This window comes from Lathamus discolor, chromosome 22 (assembly GCF_037157495.1).
Source record: "Lathamus discolor isolate bLatDis1 chromosome 22, bLatDis1.hap1, whole genome shotgun sequence".
In the NCBI taxonomy this organism is placed as follows: domain Eukaryota; kingdom Metazoa; phylum Chordata; class Aves; order Psittaciformes; family Psittacidae; genus Lathamus; species Lathamus discolor.
In genome coordinates, this window is record NC_088905.1 from 4,005,420 (window position 1) to 4,030,050 (window position 24,631).

Below are 24,631 nucleotides of genomic sequence, written 5' to 3' on the forward strand. Positions count from 1 at the left end.
CCAGTATGGCATTGCAACCAAGAGATGTCTTCAGAAAGCTCTTCTGTTGATTGAATGGGGATAGTAAAGTTGCTGGTCACTCAAAGGTTAATGTTAACTCACTTGTAGAAAAGCAAACCTGTAAGTGGAACAGCTTTGTTTATTCTGCTGCTACACTTCCTGTATAACAGCAGAGACACCAAGTTGTAGGTTACACCACTTCAGGAGTCTATACTCTTCTGAGGAAAAGCAGTGAGTCGCTCAAGATCTGAATGTTTCAAGTACTAAGAACATTTTGCTAGCCTTGCATGAAGAGCTCTCTCCCAAGTGCCCCAGTTCCTTCCCATGCTAAACAGCCCCCAGCGTTAGCAGTCCTCCAGCTCCCTATTCCATGACAGATTCTACCTCAGGTATTAGCTATTAGGCAAGTCCCAAATCACCTCTTGCAACCCTAATCTCCAGCAATCAGAAAACACAGCCAGAAGAGACCTCAAGAGGCCATCCAGGCCCTATCCCTACCCCTAGGAAGGATCATATGTCATTCCTGACAGATATTTGTTTAATCTGTTCTTAAAAGCCTCCAGTGATGGAGATTCCACAACTTCCCAAGGCAATGTATTCCCATGATCAACCATCTCTGCTGCTGGAACTTTTTCTTAATGTTTAACAGAGGCATTTTTTCTTCTAATTTAAACACATTATTTCTTGTCCCATTCAGTACAGATATGGAGAACAGATTATTACCTCCCCCTTACAACAACCTTCTGCATAACTGAAGACTCCTCTCAAGTCCTCTCCAGGTTAAGTCCCATTCACTGCAACCTCTATTTCTCTGTAGGATCCAGCTGCATCCCCATGCAAGCCATGCAAACTGCCATCAAGCATCTACATTTAATTCCTAACAGTCCTTTCCAACCTGGCAAGTTCTGCCAGGAAGAAAAGCCAAGCTTTGTTTTCTTCTCCTTATCCTTGCTCTTCTCTTTCTGACTTGACTTCACATCTGCAGTGCACTTAGCCTTCCCACTCAAGAAACCTCAAGAGAGAATTCCCTTCTAGGGCTGCAGCAACTGATGCATAGGATAGCAATATCAGGAAAAGCATGTTCTAGGCAGCATTTCAGGTTAAGCCCTCAAGCATCACACACAGCTGCAGTGCTCTACCATGTTTAAGAGCACAGCGTGATTTCTCTATGGAAAGTCATACCTGAATACAGGACAGCAGTTTCACTTTTCCAAATTCATTTCAATGTGCAGCACAGTTGCCGGCTTGATTTTTTAAATGTTTGAAGTAGCAGCTATTCTTCGTTTTCATTTCAAGGAGCAGCTATTATTAGCTTTAATCTCCAGGAGCTTTAAAGTTGAACCTTAGCTAGTATGCTATGTGTACGTTATATTAAACCATAAAAGGTCATGTCAGACTGCCCTCTCCTGGTAAACCAACAGACTGCGCTGCAACCGGTTCAACTATCACCCTTCTGTCTCCCAGTCTAAATCAGTCACTGAGACACAAAAGAAACACCCAAAATAAAACATCAAGAAAACTGGGTTTGGAAGTATTTAGATGTTTAGATGTGACACTGAGGGACACGTTTAGTCGTAACTTGGCAGCGCCAGGTAACAGATTTGATCTTACAAGTCTTTTCCAACCAAAATGATTCTGCAGCAACTTCAGTAACATTTCTAAAGCGGCATAAGATAAACAGCATTTAGGTAGTGAAGTTTCTTTCAAGTTGCCTTTAGGAGTTCTTGTCTTGGGACAAACTGATGATGGCTGCAGAGAAAAGTAAAACATGCATAAAAAAAATTAAACTGCTCTGTTTGCTTTTAACCATTATAAAAGCAGCCAAGCACATAAAGTATTTTATTCCACATCAAGAATGTTAAAAGCAAGGTCACAGCAGAGATCATTTGCAATGGAAAGCTATTTCCTTCAAGCTGGCACAGGTATTTCACTACGGCTGAAACACAACAGGATGACAAATGAAAGCTACAGCAAATGTGCAAGGAGACCACCTACAGTCATCACTTTATATTACACTGGTCGGACTAGAAAAATGGAAACAGCAAGACAACAGGTCAACTTCTGGAGGATATGCACTGTTCAGTAACACACACACCAAAGCTTGGACATAGCCAGAGATGGAGCACAGCTTTACTGTATAATGAATGTTTCACTCTCCATAATGAATTTATTTTTTTTAAATTAGTTTTAAATACAACAAAGATTTAGTTTTTTTCTCCTAATGTCCAACCTTCACAGCAGAAACAGAATTCATTAATTCTAACACAAAACTCAGCCTTACTTATAGGGCCTCTACTCTTGCTTGTGCCCGGAAGGTAAAGCAAAGTCTTTGCAGAAGATGGTAACAGCTTCCCCGCCTTCTACTCCTCTCCTTCAAGCCAGAAGTGATTTCTTTCTTATTTGCAGAGCATCTCAAGGGGTCTTTTTAGGATAATTTTGAAATCTGGAAAAAAATTCATGCAGATTTCAAAAGCAATTTATAAAGAATGCTCAAGCACATGGGAAACATCAACACTTCAAACAATTCTAGCTGGAGGAGCATAATTTACAACAGTATGATAAAACAACTAAAGACAAAGTCACATTTTATCTACTTCAACTTCAAATATATAGCAAAGGCTTAAGCTTGAATCCTGTTCTTTCAAAAGAAAGAGCCCTATCTAGAAAATAACTTGTCACCACAGACTGTCTTTTTGAACTATCAAGTTCATTCCTCTTTACTGAGAGTCACACATTTGCTGACATATCTCCAGTTTAGCAGCTTCCTACACTTACTGTGCATTTGAGTGGAGCAAATGGAGCAAGGTGGTCTGCTAAACACATCCAGTCTAATCATCACAACCAAGTTCCAAGGGCTAAAATTCCAGCCTGCTGTGCAGGTACCACAAGTGTAAAGATTAAGCAAGAGAATCCCAGACTACAACAAGCGTGCAAATGCACATCAATGTTATTTAAATTCTGTAGATTGTCTTACTTGAGGTTTTTTCTAATACTAGCAGTGTTTCATTGCTATTGGCCCTGTAGACAGCACAAAGTCTGAGAATATGTAAGCAAGGATGGAGACTATAGCAAAGGGGTGACATCAAATTCAGTTCATGACAGAAGTTTTTTATCCTCCCAATTACCTGCCATGACTGTCTGCAAGAGCAATGCTCTCAGCCAAACTAGGTCTTCCACACAGTTTTGATCTTCAAGCATTTTAGGCATCAAGACAAGGAAAATCACTTCTAAGTTATTCAGAAAAATTAAGAAAGAAATAGTAAGTAAGGAAACACAAGTGGGAGAGAGAAGAAAACAGCATTTAAGAGAGAGAACATGAGTCTAATACTGACCTTCACTTTAGACAATCAGATGAAACCTCACTAAATGTTATTTTCAAGAAGTATTTCTACTTCATCATCATGATTCTGGTTACTTCTGTCCTTCCTGTATACAGAATGTCTTCTGCTCCTTCTCCGGGTTGGAGAGTAAGTTCTTGTTTCTTGAGCTGTGAGTTCATACATGCTTTTCCTCCTCCATCTTTTGGAAGGCCTATCAGCAAGATTAACAGAGTCATTGTTCTTCCCTGGTGCTGAAAACTGGAGAAGATTTTGTCCTTTGTGGTGAAAGTTCTCAGATTCTGTAAGGGTGGATGTGCTTATTGTCCTTCTGGTTTTGCAAGCAGAAGCTACCAGGGGAGGGCTCTTCTGGATCTCACTGGGTACTTGAATCCATGCAAGTCCTTCAATTTCTGCACCTTCATGTAGTCTCATGCTGCGCCTCACTCTCTTTCCACCACTGTTATCACTCTTTTTTTTTTCTAGATGAGGAGCAGAGAGGATTTCTTCCACATTATAAGAACAAAATGGAAGACAGTTTCCAATGGGAAGAAAACACATGGCACTGCTGCTTCTTCTTCTTCTTCCTCTTGGTGGACCACTTCTTGCAGAATCCTTTTGTGGACACTGAGTTCTTTGGGCATCTGCATGTTCACTCATGTCCTGTTGGTGCAGAAGCTCCAGCCCTGTCAGCTGCTCTGCCTCTTTGAGGAGATTTTCTTGTAGTTTCCAATTTTCTATCAAGAAACCACTTTCTTTTGCCTTTTTTATACAGGCAGTCTCTTCACCTTGTTGGAAATGGTCAGATGTATCAAAAGCACACTTTGCATCTGGCACAGCATTTGAAAACTGGGGAAAGAAATTGTTTTTGTAAATATAGGCAAATGTAACCCACAAAAACCTGGTTCCAAAGAGCTGACAACTAAACACATGCAGCTGTTTTCCTGCTAAGTCTCATGATTCACAAAACACCTCAACCAACACACTGAATCCTGAAGGTTGAAATGTGGGACTAAACTTCTACTGAATGAAGCATTGCTAAATTCTGAATACCTCCTTCAAACGCTGAGGGTTCCACAGCCTCTCCGGGCAGCCTGTTCCAATACTGAATCACCCAGGTTTTTAATTCCCCAAAATATTACTTGTTTTATCCAACAACATCAAGCACAATTCTGATTTTCTAGCAGTATTCTTAAGTTACCTCCTTTTCATTGCCAGACACAGGCTCCAGATCACCCTCTGGCACCTGGAACACTTTGTCACTGGGGCTGCTGGCTTCTCCTGCATCCAGGTCCTCAGAGCCTGAGGATGTATGAACCACATGGGTGCCTTTCCCTCCTATTTCTTCAGCCACCAGCTTCTGTTGAACATCCTTGCCAGCATTTCCAGATTTGGTATCCTCTAAAAGTACATCCTCTGGATTGGAATAAAAGCATGTGGTTACTTGATTCTAATGGTGAATGGACAAAGCCTTTTGTTAAATATTACAACAAAAGTTTTATAGTATTTTATTTACATACAAGTAACCCTCTAAGCAACCATCCCACAAAAGCAGTGTAGAAACACTTCACTATTCATGCTCAACGTACTACTTTTAAATACTACGAAAATACCAGCATCAAGTCAAAGTCAGCTTTACACTGGAGTCCAACAGGAGCTAAACTTACACAGTTGGAGATTAGCAATCTGTTAGATCCTCTGTACACTACTATTACAAAAGCAATTAAAACTAAAACATGTATTCTGGGCCTTTTACCTATGCACAGAACTCAACCCTCAACAGTTTTTCTATGTAACTGTTGAAATAAAAAATTAGAAAGACCATGAAGAGTAAGGCAAAACAAAACTCAAAACCGTATTACCTGAAAAAAATGCAGTTGCCTTTGTTGAGTTTGAAGATGAGGCAGAGAAAAGCTCTGGAATTTCAGGGATAGGGCTGAGAAGAGGTTTCTTAGAAGCCATCTTTCTCTCCCCGTATAAAGACTTTTTTACTTTTTTCCTTCTTCTTTTCCCATAGCCTGTATATTTTACTTTCTGAAAAGATGGAGAAAGCTGAATAAAACACAGTGTAATTATAACATTCCTGTACAAGAGAATGTTGGCAGCAACAGGAAACAGCACCCTTTAGAAAACCTTTATTAAATCAAATTAATCACTAGAACACACAAGAAGAGACACTTGGATTGAGTGTCCAAATTCAAAGATAAAGGCAAAATCACCAGCTGCAACTGGCCAACACTTACTTGTGTCTTTTTGGCAGCAGACGTGGTTATGTTCCTTTGTCTTTGAACTTTGTTCTTTCCTGGATTTTGAGTATCCTTAGCATTCTGTTTACTTGTGGCTTTTGAGATACTGAAATCTGTCTCCTCTGAAATGGTGCTACACTGTTGAAGAACACGAATTTGAAGTTGTTGGGTGCATGTGTGTTGTGACACATGAACCATGTTTTAAAAATAAGCACAAGAATCACATTGCAATAGCCTTGTTATTTCACAGATGATGCTGTAAGAACTAGACACTGACAACTGGAAATCAAAGCTTTATAGAGCTAGTCTTCTCACACAGTACAATACAGCCCTGTTTGTCCAAAGAGGAGATTCTAATGAGAAAAGCAAAAATGTTCATTTTCAGCTATAAGAGATTCCCATCTGATACTGTGTCTGCCTTATGGCTAACAGCCAGGGTAACAGGAATGAAGAGCTTCAGCACTCTGCTGGGAACCACATTTTCAGTGACACCTGAAGTCATCACAGGCTGCACAATCACTTTGATTTTATCAGCCTCCACCTCATGTTCCCAACTCAAAGAAATTCAACCACATAGAAAAGTAGACATAAAACTTTTTGTCCACTCTCCCCAATTTTCTGTGATTCTAAGGTTTTAGATTCCCATGAATGAAGACCCTAATCTTACGAATGACTGTCTATGCACAAATCCTCTAAATATTGTCAGACTATTTAAGAAAGTTCCTGGAAAATTCAATAATAAATATAAGCATTAGACCATAACAAAAAATGTTTTTAATAACTGGAAAACGACTTTCACTCAAAAATGAGATTTCCTTAAGATATTATCTGCATTAACATGATATATCTCCATATACCTGGATAAAAACAACCATCATACCTAAGCCTGTAAAACTCTTAAAAGCATCAGAAGCTATAAATGTAACAATTCTGCCTGAAGAAGTTAAAAAATAAACCATCATCACTAAACTCACCTTCCTTTTAGTAGAAGAAGGAGTGTTTGTCGTATCAGATTTGTCACTTTCTGCTACTATATATGAAGAAAATAAGATTATTGATTCAGTTTCAACACAAAAAGTTAATCACATTTTGAGGAAAGTATCCATATCACTTCCAACATTCTGCACAGCATGTTTATTCATCTTAGTCTTGATTAACCAGCAACAATCTTAAGCTCTATCAAACATGGCAAGATTAAAAAAAAAAAAAAAAGCATTACAGCTTGCTTTACAAAGCAGAGGAAAACAAATGTGGTGAGGATTTGATAACAAAGTCCTTGCACAACTCGCATTGAGATATATACATACACATGCACAATCCCCCTTCAGCTTTCTGTTGTTGTCTTGCTGTTAAAACCTCCAAAATTACAATACCAGAATCAAGACAGTAAGCCAAAATATTTAAAGCACGAAGTCTAATTAGATCAGCCACTTTCAGAGAAGAATATAAAGTCAAGTAACTTCCAGTTAACCAAAAGAACACGTAAACACTGCAGCTACTGTAAAGACCACTAGAAGAAAGCAAGAGCATTTCCATTTTAGCACAACTGAAATAGACCCCTTTGTATGAAAAAAACCCCCAACCCTTGTGTCATATCTCAGTTTTCAGAGACAGAAAGATGTATTCGCTAATGACAAAAAACCAAGTTGGGGTTACCTTCTGCAGTTTCAACAGGTAAAAGGTCTTCTGCAGCAACAGAAGCCTCCAGTGACTCTTGAAGAGGCTCAATACATTCCTTTAAACAAAAGGAAAGTTAATTTTAGCAATATACCATACCAGATATACACTGAAAAACACCTTTTCTATCAGTGCTTCAAACAGACAAGTGATTTTACTTTCTTTACTTAAAGAACATGACAGCTCACTTGCCGTATATGGCAAAAAGAAATACAGTTATCAAAAGATAGCATCAAAAGTATATGAACTAGTGAAGTGAAAAATATTTCATGTGCTACCAGTACTCAACTTTAAACATAGCTCTACAGGCCAAAATGCTACTTAGAATTCAGAAACCAAAAGCAAAAGTTCTCAATGCCATTCTAAAGCTTCCAGAAGGCTCGATTATAATATTTTAGCAATTTCTTTTCAAAATGAAGCAGACTGGAGAAAAAAAATAAACCAATCCTGAACATTCAGAGAGACCAAGAGGCTGGGTTTATGGCTTAAAAAAAAAAAAAAAAAAAAACAAAAGACTCCAACAAAACCCTTACATTGCTGCAATCAAAGTTCAGCTGCGGGAATGGTTCCTCAAGGAGACTTGACCTTGCAGAAGGGCTGTTGCTTTGTAGGCCTGGATGTCTGACCGGGGTTGCTCCTTTGCGCAATGGAGTATTTGCGGGTAAAGCTTCATCAAATATTTCTGGGCTCAGGACTTCTCCAAAAGTGACTCTCTTCTTTAGCTTTTTGGAGCTCCATGTTTCTGTTTTCTCTATTGTAATAAAATACACTGGCTGCTTAGTGGGCTAAGACTGTCAGAGAGCACACTTTTCAAGGGCTTTTTATGGGTCTTAACATTCTCTTAAAAATCAACACCCCCCAAAACAAACAGCAAAATACCACCTTTTCATGTTTTGGGGATTCCACCAGAATTTTCACTGTAGCTTTACTACAGTACCAAGAATTAAGGAAGAAAGAAGACTAGGAATGACTGGCTGTTCCACAAGTTCCAGCTGACAAGTGTGAGATATCTTGAACACCAGGTGATTCTATTCTGGTGTTAGAGGTCAAGTTTCAGAGTGTGATTTTTTTAGTTTCTTTTAATAGACACTATTTTTCTTGCTCACCTTATTTTCTCCTTCACACAGTAGGACGCCACACTTGAGCTACTTCAGTGGTGGTTAATGCATATCATTCTTCAGAATTAGCAAAGAGGCAAAGCCTTATGATGCCACAAAATACTTCACCTATTTAAAAACCAAAATGTGAATCTGACCTGTTTGCACTGCTTCAAAGGTTTCTGCACAACTGGAGACTGCAAGAGATTCACCTCCTCCTCTGTCAATCACACTTGAGTATTCCTATCAAAATCAAGTAGTACAATCATCTATTCAATACCATTTAATTAAAATATTGTCTTTGTGCAAATCAAAGGAGAAAATATCTTCTATAAGCAACATTTAATAATCAGTCCTAGTGCTTACAAAAACCTACTTGTTTCCTAAATGAATAAAACTCAGCAACATAATATGGATCTTCTCTCACCATGAAAACTTCAAGCAAAGCTTCCAAGATGACCAAACAGCAAACAGATACCCACTGAGAGCATTAAATTATTTCAAAATGCATTTTAATTAGTAAAAATTATCTTCAACAATTCAACTCCTGGCAGTTCAACGATGACTGCAGAAGTTCATCCTTAGATCTCCACGTGAGTCAGTTAACCTACCTTGGTCAGCGTTTTCTTCAGCACGGATCGCAAGAGGGAGCCGCTCTCTCTGTGCTCAGGTAGGGTACCCCTTCCTAAGTGCTGTGGTGTGACTGCTGCCTTGCTTTCATCGCACATTCCCAGGCTGGGTTCTTCTGCAAAGCTGACTATCCTTCTGCTTAGATCTGACATAACATTACTTGTAATGTCTTTAGTGATGTGCTCACAACTGGAATCTTTAGAGCAAGTAGACAGATATGACAATTAAAAACTGAAGTAAAATTGAGAAGACTATAGCATTAGCAACATCAAGTATAAGTGTACACATGTCCATAGAGTCTGCGCATCAACATCACAAAAAATCCATGTTTCTAAATCTCTGCTATTATTGTGCTACATTTACATTTCATATTTTGAGAAATTTACAAACTATACAGAAGTAGAAAGGGAGCCCTACAGAAGGAAGGGGCATTTTACACAAGGATTTCTCTCTCATCCATGTAAATTGGGGGGGAAATACATATGCTCTAATGTACACAAAGGGACTCTCTACATTAACATCCCTCTCTCCCTCATAAGCATTAACTATGCTTTTCCCTATAAATGGCCTGACTAGCAAAACTAAGGGAAACTCCAAACAACTATCCCCTGACTGTGTGTCAGTTTAAGCTCGCTTTTCCTATCAGAATCAAACTGCCAACACACCACCCACAAGGCCCTACCCCACCTTTCAAATAGTTCCTCCCCTAAAAGCTATTTCCTTCCTATGAATTGTGCTTAAGTAAAAGCATGTTTAATGCTAAGTTGTACTGAATGAGCTCTGCATTCAGTTTTAAATTTTGACTTGAGCCTCCTCTGTAGCAGCACTTGAAAAAAGATCACTATTTTCAGTGCTATGCCTTTATGTCAAAGCTGGATCAGGTTTCTACTGCATCACTAATTGTAGACAAGATGACAGACATGGAATGACTGCTTGTGAAACATTTCCTTGCAAATATTCTAAGTATTTTTACTTTCTAATAAGAATATAACATTGTAATAGTGATGAATCCTCTTACCATGGCCTGTTTCTAAGACATCTTTAGTTGCAACAGTCTCCAACGACTCACTAGGATTGTGTTGCTCATAAACCCATTCCTAGAGAAAAAGTTACAGTATTTTATATGTGTGTATATATATATTCATATATATACACACACATATATACACACATATATATATATATGTTCTTTGCCCATACTTATATAATAAAGTACCTTTGAAACAGCAGGAGCAGGCTCAGTGACAGATGCATCTTGGCATGAAGACAAGATCTCGGTATCAGGCTTACTGCTGCTGGTCAAATTTAGTCTTGGATTCTCTTTCAGATCAGCTCCATTGTCACCAGACATTAACTTTTCACCGCACTGATCCAGGTTCTGCTCTTCTGTAAAACATACTTTGTTCTGAGCTGTATCAGACAAAAAACAAACAAGAAACCACAAACTTTAGGTTTGTGAATGCTCTTTTTGTGGCTCTTCACCCATAGGGTGGTAAGATTCAAAAAGCTTGGTAGCTTTCTAGTCAGGAAAAAGAAAAAAACCACGCATTTTAGGTTCTACTTGGAAAATAACTTTACCAAATCTTTAAAACAAACCAAGTTTGCTCTTTTCATAGAAATGTTACTAGGCCCACCAATACCAGAGAAGCATTGTAGTTCCTGCTACCAGAGCAGCATTGTAGAAGCATCCACACTACTATTTTCTCACAGTAAAACCGCAGTACTGCCCTGACTTGCTTTTGCAACACTTGCTATTGTCGTTAATAAGGATGTCACACCTCAGTAATGTAATTGCATTTCTAAAATTACTGTACTTGAAAGTTATTAAATAAGTCTGTGCATCGTGATTAAGAGAGATAAGTTACCACAGCTAAAACCAGTCATCAGGAAAACCATTCTCAGTTTCACAGAAAAAGTGTGAAAACACTAACTTATTTTTCACTAGGCATTAAAGGGTATAAATCTAGAAAGTAACCCTTAAGAAAACAGTTCCCCAAAAATACAAGTGTTTGGGGTTTTTTTCTGGGGCTATTCTGAGAAACCACTATTCAGGATGCACTAAGAAATGACATGGGTTTAAACAAACAAAACCTGTGCCAAACCTTACAAAAGAGCATTTCTTTTGCTGTTTTTATTAACTGTTTGTAGTTTAGTACTTTTTGGCCTAAAGGCAGACCTCACGTTTAAAATAAATCATTGACCGCAAATATAACCAACTTACAAGAGCCTGTTCCCTGGGAAGCAGCATCCACTTGTGACAGTCCAGAGGAGCCAGTTTCTGCTTCAGCTTCTTGTACTGATTTAAAAGATGTTTGAAAAGCATCTATCTTGTCCTTTAATGACCTGGCAGGTTTGTATTTTAAAGGACTAACCTGCTAAAACAAAATTAACCACAAGATGGTTTGTTTTTTTCCCCCAAGAGAAATGGTCCTATTACTTTCTATTTGTACCTTGGCACAAAAGAAACTCTGAGAAGAATCGAATCTTGTATTTAATCTGGCTTCAATTTGAGTTGTGTGATACAAATACACAAAAAAAAAGGAATTGTACTGAGAAATCTGTTAGGTTTTACTGCCTCTCAAAATCTGCCCTCTAGATCGGATCCATAATTTGGTTTCTGACAGCCTATGCTTACTTTAAGAACGTCTGATTATAAACCAAGTCACTTATGCTAGCATTTACTTCACTTTAAACTATTAACACTTTAGTCAAAAAAAAACAAGCATGGCAAAAACAGGTTATAGTGCATACAAGTGAAAATATACAAGCAAGCTGGGCATGAAGAGAAGACTGCAAACACTCAACAAGCAAACCCTCTAACATCCCTCTATTCCAACATAAGGTATCCAAGGGAAGTCAATAAAATGATTGTTCCTCCTCCTGGCTTCTTCCGGACTTCTCCTGCTGCCAGCATATGTCGATATTTGAGAAAGACTCTCACCTGTGCAAAAGCTGCTTTTTTCCTGTTGCTTCTCTGCTGGGCAAGATACTGAATAAGGGTGTTATTTTCTGGTGACCCCCGTACTCCAATTGTTGATCTTCTGCGAAATTTTGATGGAGTTGGAGATTTCCCTGAAATAGAAAAAAAATAATAATAAAAAAAAAAACCTAAAATTCTTTTTGGAGTAAGACTATCTAAAGTTTTAAAATGGCATTTTTGTTTGTTTAAGAGTGATTTTTGTTTATGAAAACTTCTAAATAACTGCTCAGCTCAAGAATCCTTCCTGAGCAAAACCAAATTAGCTTCCTAAAAGCAAGTTAATATTTAACTAAGCTACATACCAAGGAGCTCTATTTCACTTTTCCCATTGGTAATTAAGGAACTGTCTCCCAATATTTGCAGGATTTGTCTTAATACTGCCTTGTGAAACTCACTGACACCTCATTCACCGTACAGAAAAACATTCAATAGGGAAATACAGCAACATCATATCACAGTCGTATCCTTAGGCATATTCCAACTCAGCCAGACAACCTGAACCTGACCTGAATTGAAGCTTTAACGAGAGGTTGGACTAGATGAACCCTAGATACCCCTCTGAGGAAGACAACTGTCAGGCACTCCAGCCTTACCAAGAGATGGTACAGTGAAGCTTGCTTGAGTAATCCCAAATTCACCAGTTGTTACAGCTGCAAAAACAACATTTTTTCCCCGTTTCTCTGATATTCCACAATCAGATTCTTCTGCTTTGTTCCTATTAGGTGTCACGTAGCATTCACCACCCAAAGAAACAGGCCTATTTCGTGACAAATTTTCCTTGTTGTTCAAAGGCAAGGGAGGTTCAATGACCACATCCCTTGTTGGTGCATCAGGAAAGCTCTTAGTATACGGACAGCTACCATCCTCTTTCTTGCTGTGGCACGATTCCTTCCCAAGGCCTGTGCTGTATCTCAGGGTGCATTCTTGCAACTGCGCTTGGTCCCAGTCACTGACTTTCTCCTTCTTGGATGCCTTGATGACTTTTGATTTAGTCACTTTGCAAACCTTCCGGCCTTTTGAGAGATCAGGGCAAACGGCCTCCTCCTTCTCTTCAGGACAGACACTCTCATTTTCTTTAACTTTCAGGGGAACATTTACATTCTTAGGTCGCCCGCGCATTCTTAGTGATGTATTCTAAGGAACATTCAGCCAGCCTTTGCTCTCCCGTAACTACACGTACCCAGCTAAAAGGAAAAGAAGATATTTTAATAGGTATAGAGTAAGAGCAAGAGTTGGCCACCGTTCTCAAACTTCTACCCAATCTAGGTTTTTACCTCCAACCAAGTGTTTAATGGTGGGGTGAAAGGAAGAGCCTTATCTCTAGACAGCTCCACAGAAAGGACACAAAAAGACACTATAAATATGCACAGCAGAAGTGCTTCACACTACACATCCACTGCTCATCAATTCCATGTTAGTATGAAGCTGTTAAGCACAAAGTATGTGTGAGGTGTCCCTGCCATGGCAATGGTTTGGAACAAGATGATCTCAAGGTCCTGTCCAACCCAAACCATGATTCTATAATCACACTGTGATCGTTTTGCTGTAAGCGTTGCACCAAGCATTAGCAGTTTAATATGAAGCAGAACATTTAGGACGTTAAGTTTTCTGCACGTAGCTCCTTGGATTTTAAGTTAAGCATGTAGAACTCAGCAACGTCAGTCTGAAACTTCGGTTCCACATAAACTTTGGTTCCACTTTGCGCCTTTTCCCGCACTTAGTCTAACAATTAAACCCTTAAATACGCCGTGCACAACTTGCTTTAAGCCCACACTAAGAAACCGGTGCCTTCCTCTACCCGGTTGTACCAAGGAGACGCGGCTGCGCCAGGGAGAACCTCCCCGTGCGGACTCATCCCCATTACCTCAGGGCCCACAACCCCCTCAGCACCCCCCCAGCGCGCAACGCTCGCCTCTCGAGACCCCTCAGGTACCCTCCCAGCGCTCCCCACTCCCTTACACCCCCTCACCAGCGCTCCCCACTCCTTTACATCCCCTCACCAGCGCTCCCCACTCCTTTACATCCCCTCACCAGCGCTCCCCACCTCCTCCAACTTCACCTCCGGCCCGGCTCGCCCCACCTTACCGCGGCCCCCCTCACGCCCGCCCCAACGCTCCCCCTCAGCCACCGGCTCGGTCCCGCCTCAGGAGTTCAAACCGAGCCGCACTACCGCGTATCCCTCCGCGCCTTCGCCCCTCTCGTCCTCTCGCCCCTTGCGCTCACCGCCTCCCATGGATAAAGGCGCACAGAATGAGAGCGGGTCGCGAGGAGAGGCAGCCTCGCGCCGGCTCCTCCCCGGTCTCAGGCAGGGCTCCCCGGGACCGGGGGACTCTTTGTCCTTTTACTCGCGGAGGGATCACAACCGTTAGCGGCGCGCTGAGACGGCATTTTCAAATCGCGAACGACCCGCGCCCACGTGACAGCCCGCGACAAATCAGGGGGCGACTCCGCCGCGCCTCAAGCTTCATGCAAATAAGGGGTTCTACTCCTCCCTTGATTGGCTGCAGCCCGCCCCGGGGGGGGCGTTCCCCCGCCCACCCTCCTCCCCGGCGGTGCGCGCTCGCTATTGGGCAGCGCGCTCGGGGCGGCGCGGCCGCCATTGGCCGCGCTCATGTCGGTCAGCGGCCGCCGCCTTCCGGGTTCGGCAGGAGGAGCGCGGCCGCCGCCGCAGCATGAGGCGGGTCACGCTGTTCGTTAACGGCAGCCCCCGGAACGGGAAGGTGAGGGGCGGGGAGGGGAGGGGGGGTCCCCTCGCGAGCCCCCCCCCCCCGCTTCCTGCGTGGTTCCCTTCTCCCTTCCCCACCCCTCAGGCGCCGGTGCCCGTGGCCGGACCCCCGCGCCGTGAGGAGAGGCCCTCAGCCGCCCGCTCCGGACCGCGCTGAAGGGCCCCGCGGCCTGCGGGTGCTGGCCCAGGGAACGCCGGCCCCTGCCCGCCTGCGGGGCCCGGGGGCCGCGGCTGCAGCCGCCGCCGGGTCGCTGTCGCGTTGGGGGTGCGGGTCCCGCCACGCCCGTGCTGGGGAAGGGTGGGAAGCGAGCGGGGATTGTGACCGGCCCCGAAATGTCGCTGTTGAAGCAGAAGGAAGAATGGCTTCGCTGTGCAGCGCGTTAAGTGCGTGGATGGCTCAGCTCCCGCTTCTGCACGGCTGCCTCACAGAAACCTGCAATGGTTCGGGTCAGAAAGGACCTTGGGATCATCTAGTTCCAGCCCCCAAATGAGGTGCAGGAATGTGCCCACGTTAAAGCCTTCTTTGCTTCTGAGCTTCTGATTATTACATGATACGACACAAGGCTACTGAAAGAATAGACCTTTAGTTTCTTATGATGGGCTTTTGCTTGCTGCCCTTGCAGCCTGTCATTTCAGATAGTGCAGGATGTCCTGCCTTTCTGGGTGGTTTTATGTGTATCTGGTAATGTGAGAGCTCAGTTTGATATACTGCAATACTGCGATATAGTCTCAATTTACTGCGATATATTTTCATTCTACTGCAATATATTATCCCTCAAACAAAAGTTACTACGTCAGACCCTAAGGAAAGTCTTCATCTTGCAGGATGTCAGGCCTCTGCCACGTCAAACTAACGCTGCTGGAGAGCCAGCAAATAATCCTGCTTAAACTCTCTTTGTGTGTTTCAAACCTATGAAGTAGTGTTTCAAGAGGGAAACTAGTGATGTTTCTAGGCACAGCCAGCATAGGAAAAGGCCCTGTGGTTCTACTAAATGCTACACATGGTCTCCAGTTCTTCCCATCCATGTCTGGAGCGAAGACAGTTAATGGGACTGTAGTTTAACCTTTGGTTTTAGAGAGGGAAATAAATTCTGGAGGGGCTTAGGGCAAATAGCAGTATTTCTTCAGAGAAATAGAGAACTGAATCATAATATAGTACAAAGACTCATTCCCTCACTGCTTCCTCAAGCACCTTGACTTGTGGTCACAGATGTGCAGGTCACCCTCTTCTAAGGCAGGTCTGCTTCTAACATCAAAGTTGTTGTGTTTGTTTCCTTTTAATAGTAAAGATGTGTACATGATCTCCCTCCCTCTATAAGAAGGTATTGATAACCTGGTAATCAGTCGGCACTGACAAGCCATACGAACACAGAGCCTGCAGCTACTTCTCTCTCCCACAGGTTGTGGCTGTGTATGGGACTTTATCAGATTTGCTGTCTGTGGCTAGTAATAAGCTTGGAATAAAAGCGACCAGTGTTTACAATGGAAAAGGTGGACTCATTGATGATATCGCTTTGATTAGGTAAGGCTTAGCCAATGGAAGTCAAATCACGGGTATGGATGAAGAGACTCACTGGCCTGTTCATCCTCTGACTTAATAACCAGTGCTTTCCTTAAAAACAGATAGTATCATTCCCAGGCAGTAAGCCCAAAAGTGCTTTCATGCCTCAAGGTAAAATAATACTGGCTTTTGAACTTAAAAGCATTTCTACCTTGATGAATCAGAACTCGATACTGATTGAAGCTGCATTTTATGCCTTTTCGCATCCCCCTGTGTTGATTCATGGTGTGATGTATGTACCAGGAAAATCCCAGTGTTGTAGCCTGAACTTGGATGAGGGTTTTCCAAAAAGGAGACAAACTCCAGCATTGCCTGGGCTTTATAGAATAAATACTCCCAGAGTGGGGAGAAAAGAAACTGTTTTGTAAAACTGAACTGGTTGAGTAACAGAACTGATGCCTACCTGGTTGGTTCAGATAACATCTCCAGTAACGTCAGTCACTTTACAATCCACTGGACCCTGCAAAATAGAGATGGAAATCAGAAGCTCTAAATAATGGCAACTGATTATCATTGACCTGAAACAAATCAGGAGGGGTTCCCACTGTGAAGGAAATGAAGAAGAAATTATGAGTAATCTTATTTTTCCTCTTTCTCTCTCAGGGATGATGATGTTCTGTTTGTCTGTGAAGGGGAACCATTCATTGGTAAGTCTCCAGTTCTTATTCTCTTAGCCTTTTGTTTAATGGAAAGAGGTTTTGTTTTGCTTGAATGTAGATCTAGAAGTTTATTTTCTGGTGTTTTTCTTACCATATGGAGCATTCAGAAATGAAACCATTTCTCTAAGAATGACTTTCTCCTCCGTGTAGATCCTCAGACTGATGGGAGACCTCATGAAGGACTGACAGGGTCCCACACGGACTGGTTAACGCTTAATGTTGGAGGCCGATACTTCACCACTACACGGTAAAACTGCAGCTCATTGGGTTTGTTCTTAAAGACTCGAGTTCAGTGAATAGGTTATAAGAGTTGGTGAGGCTTCAGGTCCTCTTGCGAAAGAGCTAAAACATAACAGCATGGAGTTGGAGGTCTTAGACTTCTGATGCTTTCTCTGGTTTTTGTATTTAGTTTTGCATATGAAGTAAAACTGGTGCAAAGGCTTAACAGGCCTGGATTTATCCTTGGAGTATTTCAGTTAACCAAGTGCTTTGTATTTAAAACATGATACGTCGGGGCAGAAACGTATTTTGCTATCCCACTATATGAGTTAGTAGCATGGTAGCTGTTGGAATGTGTATCACACACCAGCATTGCCTTCAGGCTGTCAAGGGCAGAAAATACACACGAACCCCCAAGTTTGTCTTGTGAGCAAAACATTCACTCAAATTGTGCTGCCTTTGTTTTCTAGGAGCACTTTGGTTAACAAAGAACCTGACAGTATGTTGGCCCACATGTTTAAAGATAAAGGTTAGTATATTGAAATAAGCTTTATTTGTTAAGGAACAAATTAGCAAAGTAGGCCAAAGGCACTATCAAGTTGAGACTCTTGTTCATAATTTAAAATATCAAAAGTAATGAAGTATCATAGCAGAACATAATAACCTTTTTCAACTAATTATTTCTCCATTGCCCATGGAGCTTATCTCCCAAACTGGAAATACAATTTCCATCCATAGTTAAGATTTTGGGGTCTTTGATTTTAAGTTTTCATCTTATTGTTGCATCTTGCTCACTTTTGTCAACGAAATCAATGAGCAAACACTGCACAAGAGCCTTTAGGAAATGGGGACAAACTAAAATCTTAATTCTGCTTTGATTTGAGCAAAAATTCTTATGTATGTGATAAAACATTTCAGTTCTTTATAGCAGGAGGAGCAAGTTCATTTTAAGGTGATTTGCCCCCTCACACTCCTCTCTTCCTTCCTATTCTCTAAGAAACACCCTTTCAAGTGGAATGTTTCATAATCCAGTTCCCTTTGGTAATAAAGTTCTGAAGCTGAAGCAAATGCTCTTCTATTACTACATCAAATTTAATTATATATATGTTGTGGAAACAGATGCTTGGGGAAATAAGCAAGATCATAGAGGAGCATTCCTAATTGACCGCAGTCCAGAGTATTTTGAGCCAATTTTGAACTATTTGCGTCACGGACAGCTCATTGTAAATGATGGCATTAATTTGCTAGGTAGGTATTACCTGTATGACATCTCCTAAATTATTACTCTTTGGAAGTTAAACTTTGCCCTCAGGTAAAGGTGGTAAAATGAGTGGGACTTTTGTATGCTCATCTAAGTGTTTGGGATTCTTCTCTGGTGAATTTATTCTCAAGCATTGCAATTCCTCATGCTTGGTTTAATGAAGATAGGCTGCTTAAACTGATTTCTCTTGAGAACACAAAAAATTCTCCCTAATGGATTAATATCTGGCTGTGATTCTGGATTTGATGTCTTTAACCTAATACTGGTACTGGAAACATCCTTTCTGAGTTATTTTTTCCTTTTAGCTGCAAGCAAGATCACTTTTCCTCTGTCCAGTTCCATCTATTGTAATGTATTGGTTGTCAGTGTGATGAGTTTATGCTTTTCTTTGAGACTCCTTAAACTTCAAGTGCTCTATTTATTCCTCTTTGTTAGTGTAGCTAAAATGTGTAAAAGGTGTGACAAGTAGGGAGAGTCAGTGAATGGATGCTTCTCCACCAGTAAAGACGGATTAACCCAAACTTTCTGGCATGTTCTTAGTGTGGCTTTCTCCAGTGAGGGAAGAAGAGTTCTGTCTTGTTTAACACCTCCCTGTGCATAACAAATGCTGCTTTGTTTTGGTAGGTGTTTTGGAAGAAGCCAGGTTTTTTGGTATCGATTCACTAATTGAACACCTAGAAATAGCTATTAAGGTAATTTGTTTTCTTTAATACACAACTGCACGTGCTCTGTCCTTCCAGGCAATATATAATGTTAGTCCTATCTATATTAGCTTTTAATCAACTCTCTCAACAGAATTCACAGCCAGCTGAGGATCATTCTCCTATATCTCGCAAGGAGTTTGTCCGATTCTTGCTGGCAACCCCAACCAAGTCCGAGCTGCGCTGTCAGGTAAGAAAATGCAGACTCTGTCTCGCTCTGTAGTGTTGATGTTCGGTGGGGAAGTATCCTGCAGCATCATTCTGGGGTTTCTTGCTTTGTTCTTAGGGTCTCAATTTCAGTGGAGCAGATCTCTCACGCCTCGACCTTCGATACATCAACTTCAAGATGGCAAACCTGAGCCGGTGCAACCTGGCGCACGCCAACCTGTGCTGTGCCAATCTTGAGAGAGCTGACCTCTCCGGATCAGTGCTTGATGTAAGAGCTGCTGTGTCTTGGAAAGTCCAGGCTGTCCTTTACTTTAAGGGAAGAGGAATTGGAACACGCAGATAAGTGTAAAACATGTAGTTCTTCAGTGTTTTCTAGTTAGATCACAAGCTTTTCGATGCTCTTAGGTAAGAAAGGGGGAAAAAGGGCACTGAGTGATAGCCATCTACCTTCTTGATGATAGAGAAGTAATTGTGTAGCAAGTTCTTGCACTTCCCCACAACAACAAAGCTATTGTGCTTTAATAGGATTCACTTCCAAAACAAATGAAAACTCTTCTCTGCTCATGCTTGGTACTGTTCATCTTTGAGCTTTTATCAATCTCACTGATGTGTCTCTCTACCAGTGTGCAAACCTTCAAGGGGTGAAAATGCTGTGTTCCAACGCAGAAGGGGCATCTCTAAAAGGGTGCAATTTTGAAGATCCATCAGGCCTTAAAGCTAATTTGGAAGGTAAGGAGGTTTTGTGGAAACTGAACCACGTGTTTGTAAAGCTACACGGCATGTGAAAGGTTTGCTGTGGTTTGTACAATCCATGTCTTCATGAAACAGGGCCACAAATACAGAAGTGTGTGACCATATAATCATTAAATTCCAAGTTCTACTTTGATCTCTATCAATTTACATGGTTCTGAGGAAGCATTGTTCTGGAGCTGCTGTGATTCTGACTGTTTCTCCTCATAAAACTACTCTTTGTGTGTTTTAGGTGCCAACCTGAAAGGTGTGGACATGGAAGGCAGTCAAATGACAGGAATTAATCTAAGGGTTGCAACGCTGAAAAATGCCAAACTAAAAAACTGTAATCTCAGAGGAGCAACTTTGGCAGGAACTGATCTGGAAGTGAGTTATGATTCAATAATGCACTACCTAGTCAACTGATAAAATTGGGGCCATTGCTGGCTTTTGGCTGGGTCTCCAGCTTCAAACCAGTTAGAGTGAACTGGTCTTTTTTCAGGCTTAGTGAGCTATAGATGATGTAAGCAATCTCATTCTAGCCTCACTTTGTCAGGCAGGTCTAATGTCTTGGATTTGCCAGCACCCCAAAGCCACAGGAATGGCTTGTCTCATCTCAAAAGTGATGCATGGAGATCATGCCATCACTGAAGAACTTCAGAGAAACTCAGTTGCTTGGGTTTGGGGGGGACTTTTTTGATCCTGAGCCACCCTTTGTAAAGCAGTGATGGAATCTTACCTGACTGGTGGTGTGTGATACACTGCTATCACAGTTAGAAAGACAAACTAGCTGGCTCTACAAGCTGTGTACGTGGCTGTTCTTCCTCGAGTCCTAGAGAAGTATCCAGAGTAATGTTTGGTGGGAGTGCAGGAGGCAGCTTCTCCCTGGTGGTGTTCAGCAAGCATTAGTAATGCCTGGAAGAGAATTTGACACGAAGAGTTTAAGTCTTAACAACATCAAAAATAACTCCAACTGCTGCTGTGGGAAGGTACTTGTCACAAGAAGTAAATGAAACGCTAAACCTGAGGGATGGAGGAGACGTTTACACTGAAGTGTTTGGAGGTAGATGTGGTTTCTGGGGAAATGTAAAGTTTTGAACTAAGTTCTGGGTGTATTCAATTAACATGGATTTCCTTCTACCCTTTAGAACTGTGATCTATCAGGTTGTGATCTCCAAGAAGCTAACTTGAGGGGATCTAATGTAAAAGGAGCTATCTTTGAAGAGATGCTGACACCTTTGCACATGTCTCAGAGCGTCAGATAGGGAAGAGAATATGCTGAAGAGGAAGGAATCAAAACCTCTGTTGTGACTTTCTTCACCTCCTCCCCTTGTTAAGTTAGAAGTGATGATTATTAGACAACTTACATTTGCAGTAGTGCCTAAGTAAACTCTTCTTTGATCACTTTTGGGGGAGGGAGGGTTTGTTTAAAAGATAGAAACAGAAAGTTTCTGTTTCTACCTTTATGAACAGAGTGAGGAAATGGGCTGGTTTGCGGGGGAGAGTTGAATAGATTCATTGTTTAGCATTGCCTCACTTTGGAATGCATTTTAATTTATAAAGCACAATATATGCAATTCTATTTATTAAATCTGTAGCTGCAATATGAATAGAAAATGTTATTCATGTATAGTAGCAACAAAGTTCAGGTTTACAGTTAGGCTAGTGTATTTACAATTAGTTTCTTCATTCATGCAGTGTGTTAAATGACACGTGGTTTAGACAATGTCCACAGGATGTTTTCAGGTACTCTTCTGGGGTGAAAACAGTAGTTAACTGTCGTCACTGTCATATTGCCTTGTAGTAGTTTGAATGCAGGTATAGAACAGCTTTATCATCTTCTAAACTGTGCAGGGGAAGCTGCTTCCACTGCAGGGATCTGCCTACACAGCAACTCGAAACACCCCCTGCTCAGAAATTGGATGTCTTCTTTAATCCTTTCCGAATTAGTGTGAAATTGCACTATCAATCACAGCTGGTAAGAATTCTCTCGCTTTCAGATGTCCTAACCACTGCAAAGTGGAGTACCTGTAGAGTTTTCATTCTTTGTGGGGAATTAAATGTACACAGGAAAATACAGTACTGTCACCAAAGTAGAGACAAGCATTGTGGCCACAGCACTTGCTCCATCCTCCATTGTTACTCCAGTATATGAATATATAGCACCAGTTTCCCCTTAATGTACTATGCAAATACTCCTGTACACTGAATCCTTGAAAGCATGGGCATAACCCTTTTCCCAGCCAGATCTTGTGTTCCACTTCGGACCTGCTTAATGTGGCTTTAAAAGCATCTTGTGTAGGGCAAAGTACCCTTTCCACAGCTGCTTTACCTGTGAGCAAATAGGGAACTGTGTGACTTCTGCAGTGCAGAAAGCCTCACAGCATCTCTTTAAGTGGTGGGGCACTTCATTTAATAAGCTGTTTCCACTGTAGTGTCAATCTAGTTCTCATCTAACACGTTTATTTTATACACAATCAAAAAGCACATGAAGAAACTATACCAAAAAAAAAGAAGGTGCATCAAGAACTCTTACCTCAGATGCTTACTTAAAACACCCCAAAGTTGAAACTAACCTTGAATCTAAGCAAATACAGCTACTACTGGGAGTTAAGAACCAGAGTATCCTAAAACTTACAGAATGTGACACTGTTGGCAGTAGCTTGTCACTTTGGTGGGTTGTCTTTTACTTGCAGTGCAGATTTCCTGTCCTCTGAGCAGAATTCTTCTTGTCTCAGTAGTTGTTGTGAAAATGCTGCTTTGCCATTGATCTAGAAAGATTAGTTCAGGACCAGCATATGATTTGTTGGGGGGGGAATTGCTGGATTCTCCCTTATTTTCAAGTTGGGTTGACTCAGGCATATGACATGAACTTCTGGGACTCAAAATCCCAGTGTTCTGTGGGTCAGAATTGGGATTTTCCTTCCTCAAGATTCCCAGACCTCTTGATCTGGCTCCAGGACACCACCAAATCCATGGTGAAATACAACTATAGATTCAAGAGGAATATTTCAGCGTGAGTTCGGAGTCCTTTCTCCCACCTCATCGCTTTCATCGAGAGTGATGTGTCTGTTGCAGTAGAAGAAGATTCCTAGGGCTAGAGAAATAAATGAATTATTTTTCTTTATCATATTTTGTAGTTAGCAGAAGTAAAATATTGTATGGAAAAAAAATCTATATTTTCATAATCACTGTGTATAAACTATATTTGAACTTCCACTGATGCACTATGTTTGGAATAATCACAGCACGTGGCATCATTCATTCACAGCTGAATTGAAGGTACCTCTTTTGCTATGACAAAGCTGTACGAATAGCCCAGGGTGGCCTATTCAGAACGTGCAGGTTCCAGCCTAATTTAAATTGCATTAATAAAAGTGTGAAATCTAAAAGTGTCTGGGTTGTCTTCTTGTAAACTGGGAATCCGCACTTTATGAGCTGTCTGTGGTTTAGGTGTCTTTACTTCTGCACAGACAATTGGGGTTTTAACTTGTCATTCGTCTGCAACACTTCTCAGCTTGCCTTTGATCCCACCCTTCATAGTTGGTTACTAAAATAGCTGGAGTCAGAATTTACACAGGTATGGGCACCATTCAGAACACTTGGAGATGATCATCACACAGCACCAGCAGCTCAACAGGGAAGTGATAAAGCACATTAAAATACCCTGTCCTTGATTTTGGTCTGGAAAGTGCTCACTATAAACTATGGTGCAACAGTAGATATGCAGCACATCTGCGTAAGTGCATGCTGTAGAGGACTTCAAGAACAAAACGGGGGAAAATCCAGTCTTTTCTTCAGTTTCTCACCTCCAGGACACATCTTCAATGCTAGGAATGCTGCCATATCAGAGGGGTTTACTACTTTCCATTGTACTGGCCCTTAAAAGTATTGGTGGGCAAACAAAAGCAGCTGTAATGTGTTCTTGAACCTCCCAGCTCCTTCATGGAAGTTAATAGCTATGGCTTAGAGTTTGAGAGATGTGCAGCAGCTCACTAGCACCACAATTACATGCCCTTCCTGCCGCTCCTTGGTAGGTCAGCTCTGGAGCTAGAACAGAAACCTGTGGAGAAACACAGCAGTAGAGAGATGCTAAGGCCAGAACATCATTAGACGGAGTTAAAGTGGTGGGTTAATAAGAGGTGCAATTACTGGGCTAAGCAGCCCCCTTCCCTCTTTAAACGCCACCCCTCAGGATGAACAAATCTTCCGTTTGCATTGAAATAACCTTAATTTTGGGGAGGCCCATCAGGGAAGAAAGGAGTTACAGGAAAACCTCCCTTCTAAAGCCATGTGCCTACGCAGGGGTGATGTTTCTCCTACTGAAACCCACTATTTTCACAGCTTGATCAGTTTATCAGCTGAAGTTAAATGTTGGCCACTCTTGCTGTGAGTAGGAGGAGCATTAGAGCAGGAAGGATTATCTTTGCTAGTCACTAAATCCTCCTGAAATGATTTACTTTTTAAATGACTTTGAATCCATTAATGTCAAAGAGGTCACGGGAGCAGGAAGAGAGGATGTTTGAAGAACACTGACCAAGAGAGATTCAATTCTGCATAAAACAATGCAGAGCAAGTAAAATAGCTGCCAGGTGGGTAAAAAAATACATTTCTGCAGGCAAAAAACATCTTTCCGCAGGCAAAATTGCTGACTTTAACTC

General features: G+C 41.5%; 2 protein-coding genes across 3 annotated transcripts; one reads left to right on the forward strand and one right to left on the reverse strand.

Annotated features, from left to right (window-relative positions):
- Positions 1–1,821: 1,821 nt before the first annotated feature.
- On the reverse strand, positions 1,822–14,370 carry CDCA2 (cell division cycle associated 2). The gene is made up of 16 exons (XM_065659277.1): positions 14,171–14,370; positions 12,541–13,131; positions 11,909–12,039; positions 11,189–11,342; positions 10,184–10,377; positions 9,986–10,064; positions 8,949–9,163; positions 8,496–8,580; positions 7,774–7,991; positions 7,220–7,298; positions 6,538–6,593; positions 5,561–5,701; positions 5,180–5,351; positions 4,519–4,733; positions 3,333–4,166; positions 1,822–2,443 (listed from the first exon to the last, which is right to left on the reverse strand). Exons 2-15 carry the CDS (start codon positions 13,064–13,066, stop codon positions 3,363–3,365), a joined length of 3,069 nt encoding a protein of 1,022 aa, XP_065515349.1. The 5' UTR covers positions 13,067–13,131; positions 14,171–14,370; the 3' UTR covers positions 1,822–2,443; positions 3,333–3,362.
- Positions 14,371–14,526: 156 nt separating this feature from the next.
- KCTD9 (potassium channel tetramerization domain containing 9) lies at positions 14,527–23,362 on the forward strand. 2 transcript variants are annotated; one of them, XM_065659285.1, is made up of 12 exons: positions 14,527–14,667; positions 16,073–16,194; positions 16,837–16,880; positions 17,043–17,139; positions 17,582–17,640; positions 18,231–18,359; positions 18,997–19,064; positions 19,168–19,263; positions 19,360–19,509; positions 19,865–19,970; positions 20,224–20,357; positions 21,119–23,362. In XM_065659285.1, exons 1-12 carry the CDS (start codon positions 14,620–14,622, stop codon positions 21,233–21,235), a joined length of 1,170 nt encoding a protein of 389 aa, XP_065515357.1. In that variant the 5' UTR covers positions 14,527–14,619; the 3' UTR covers positions 21,236–23,362. The 2 variants fall into 2 exon arrangements, with proteins under 2 accessions (XP_065515357.1, XP_065515358.1); XM_065659286.1 differs by lacking the exon at positions 18,231–18,359.
- The last annotated feature ends 1,269 nt before the right edge of the window (positions 23,363–24,631 follow it).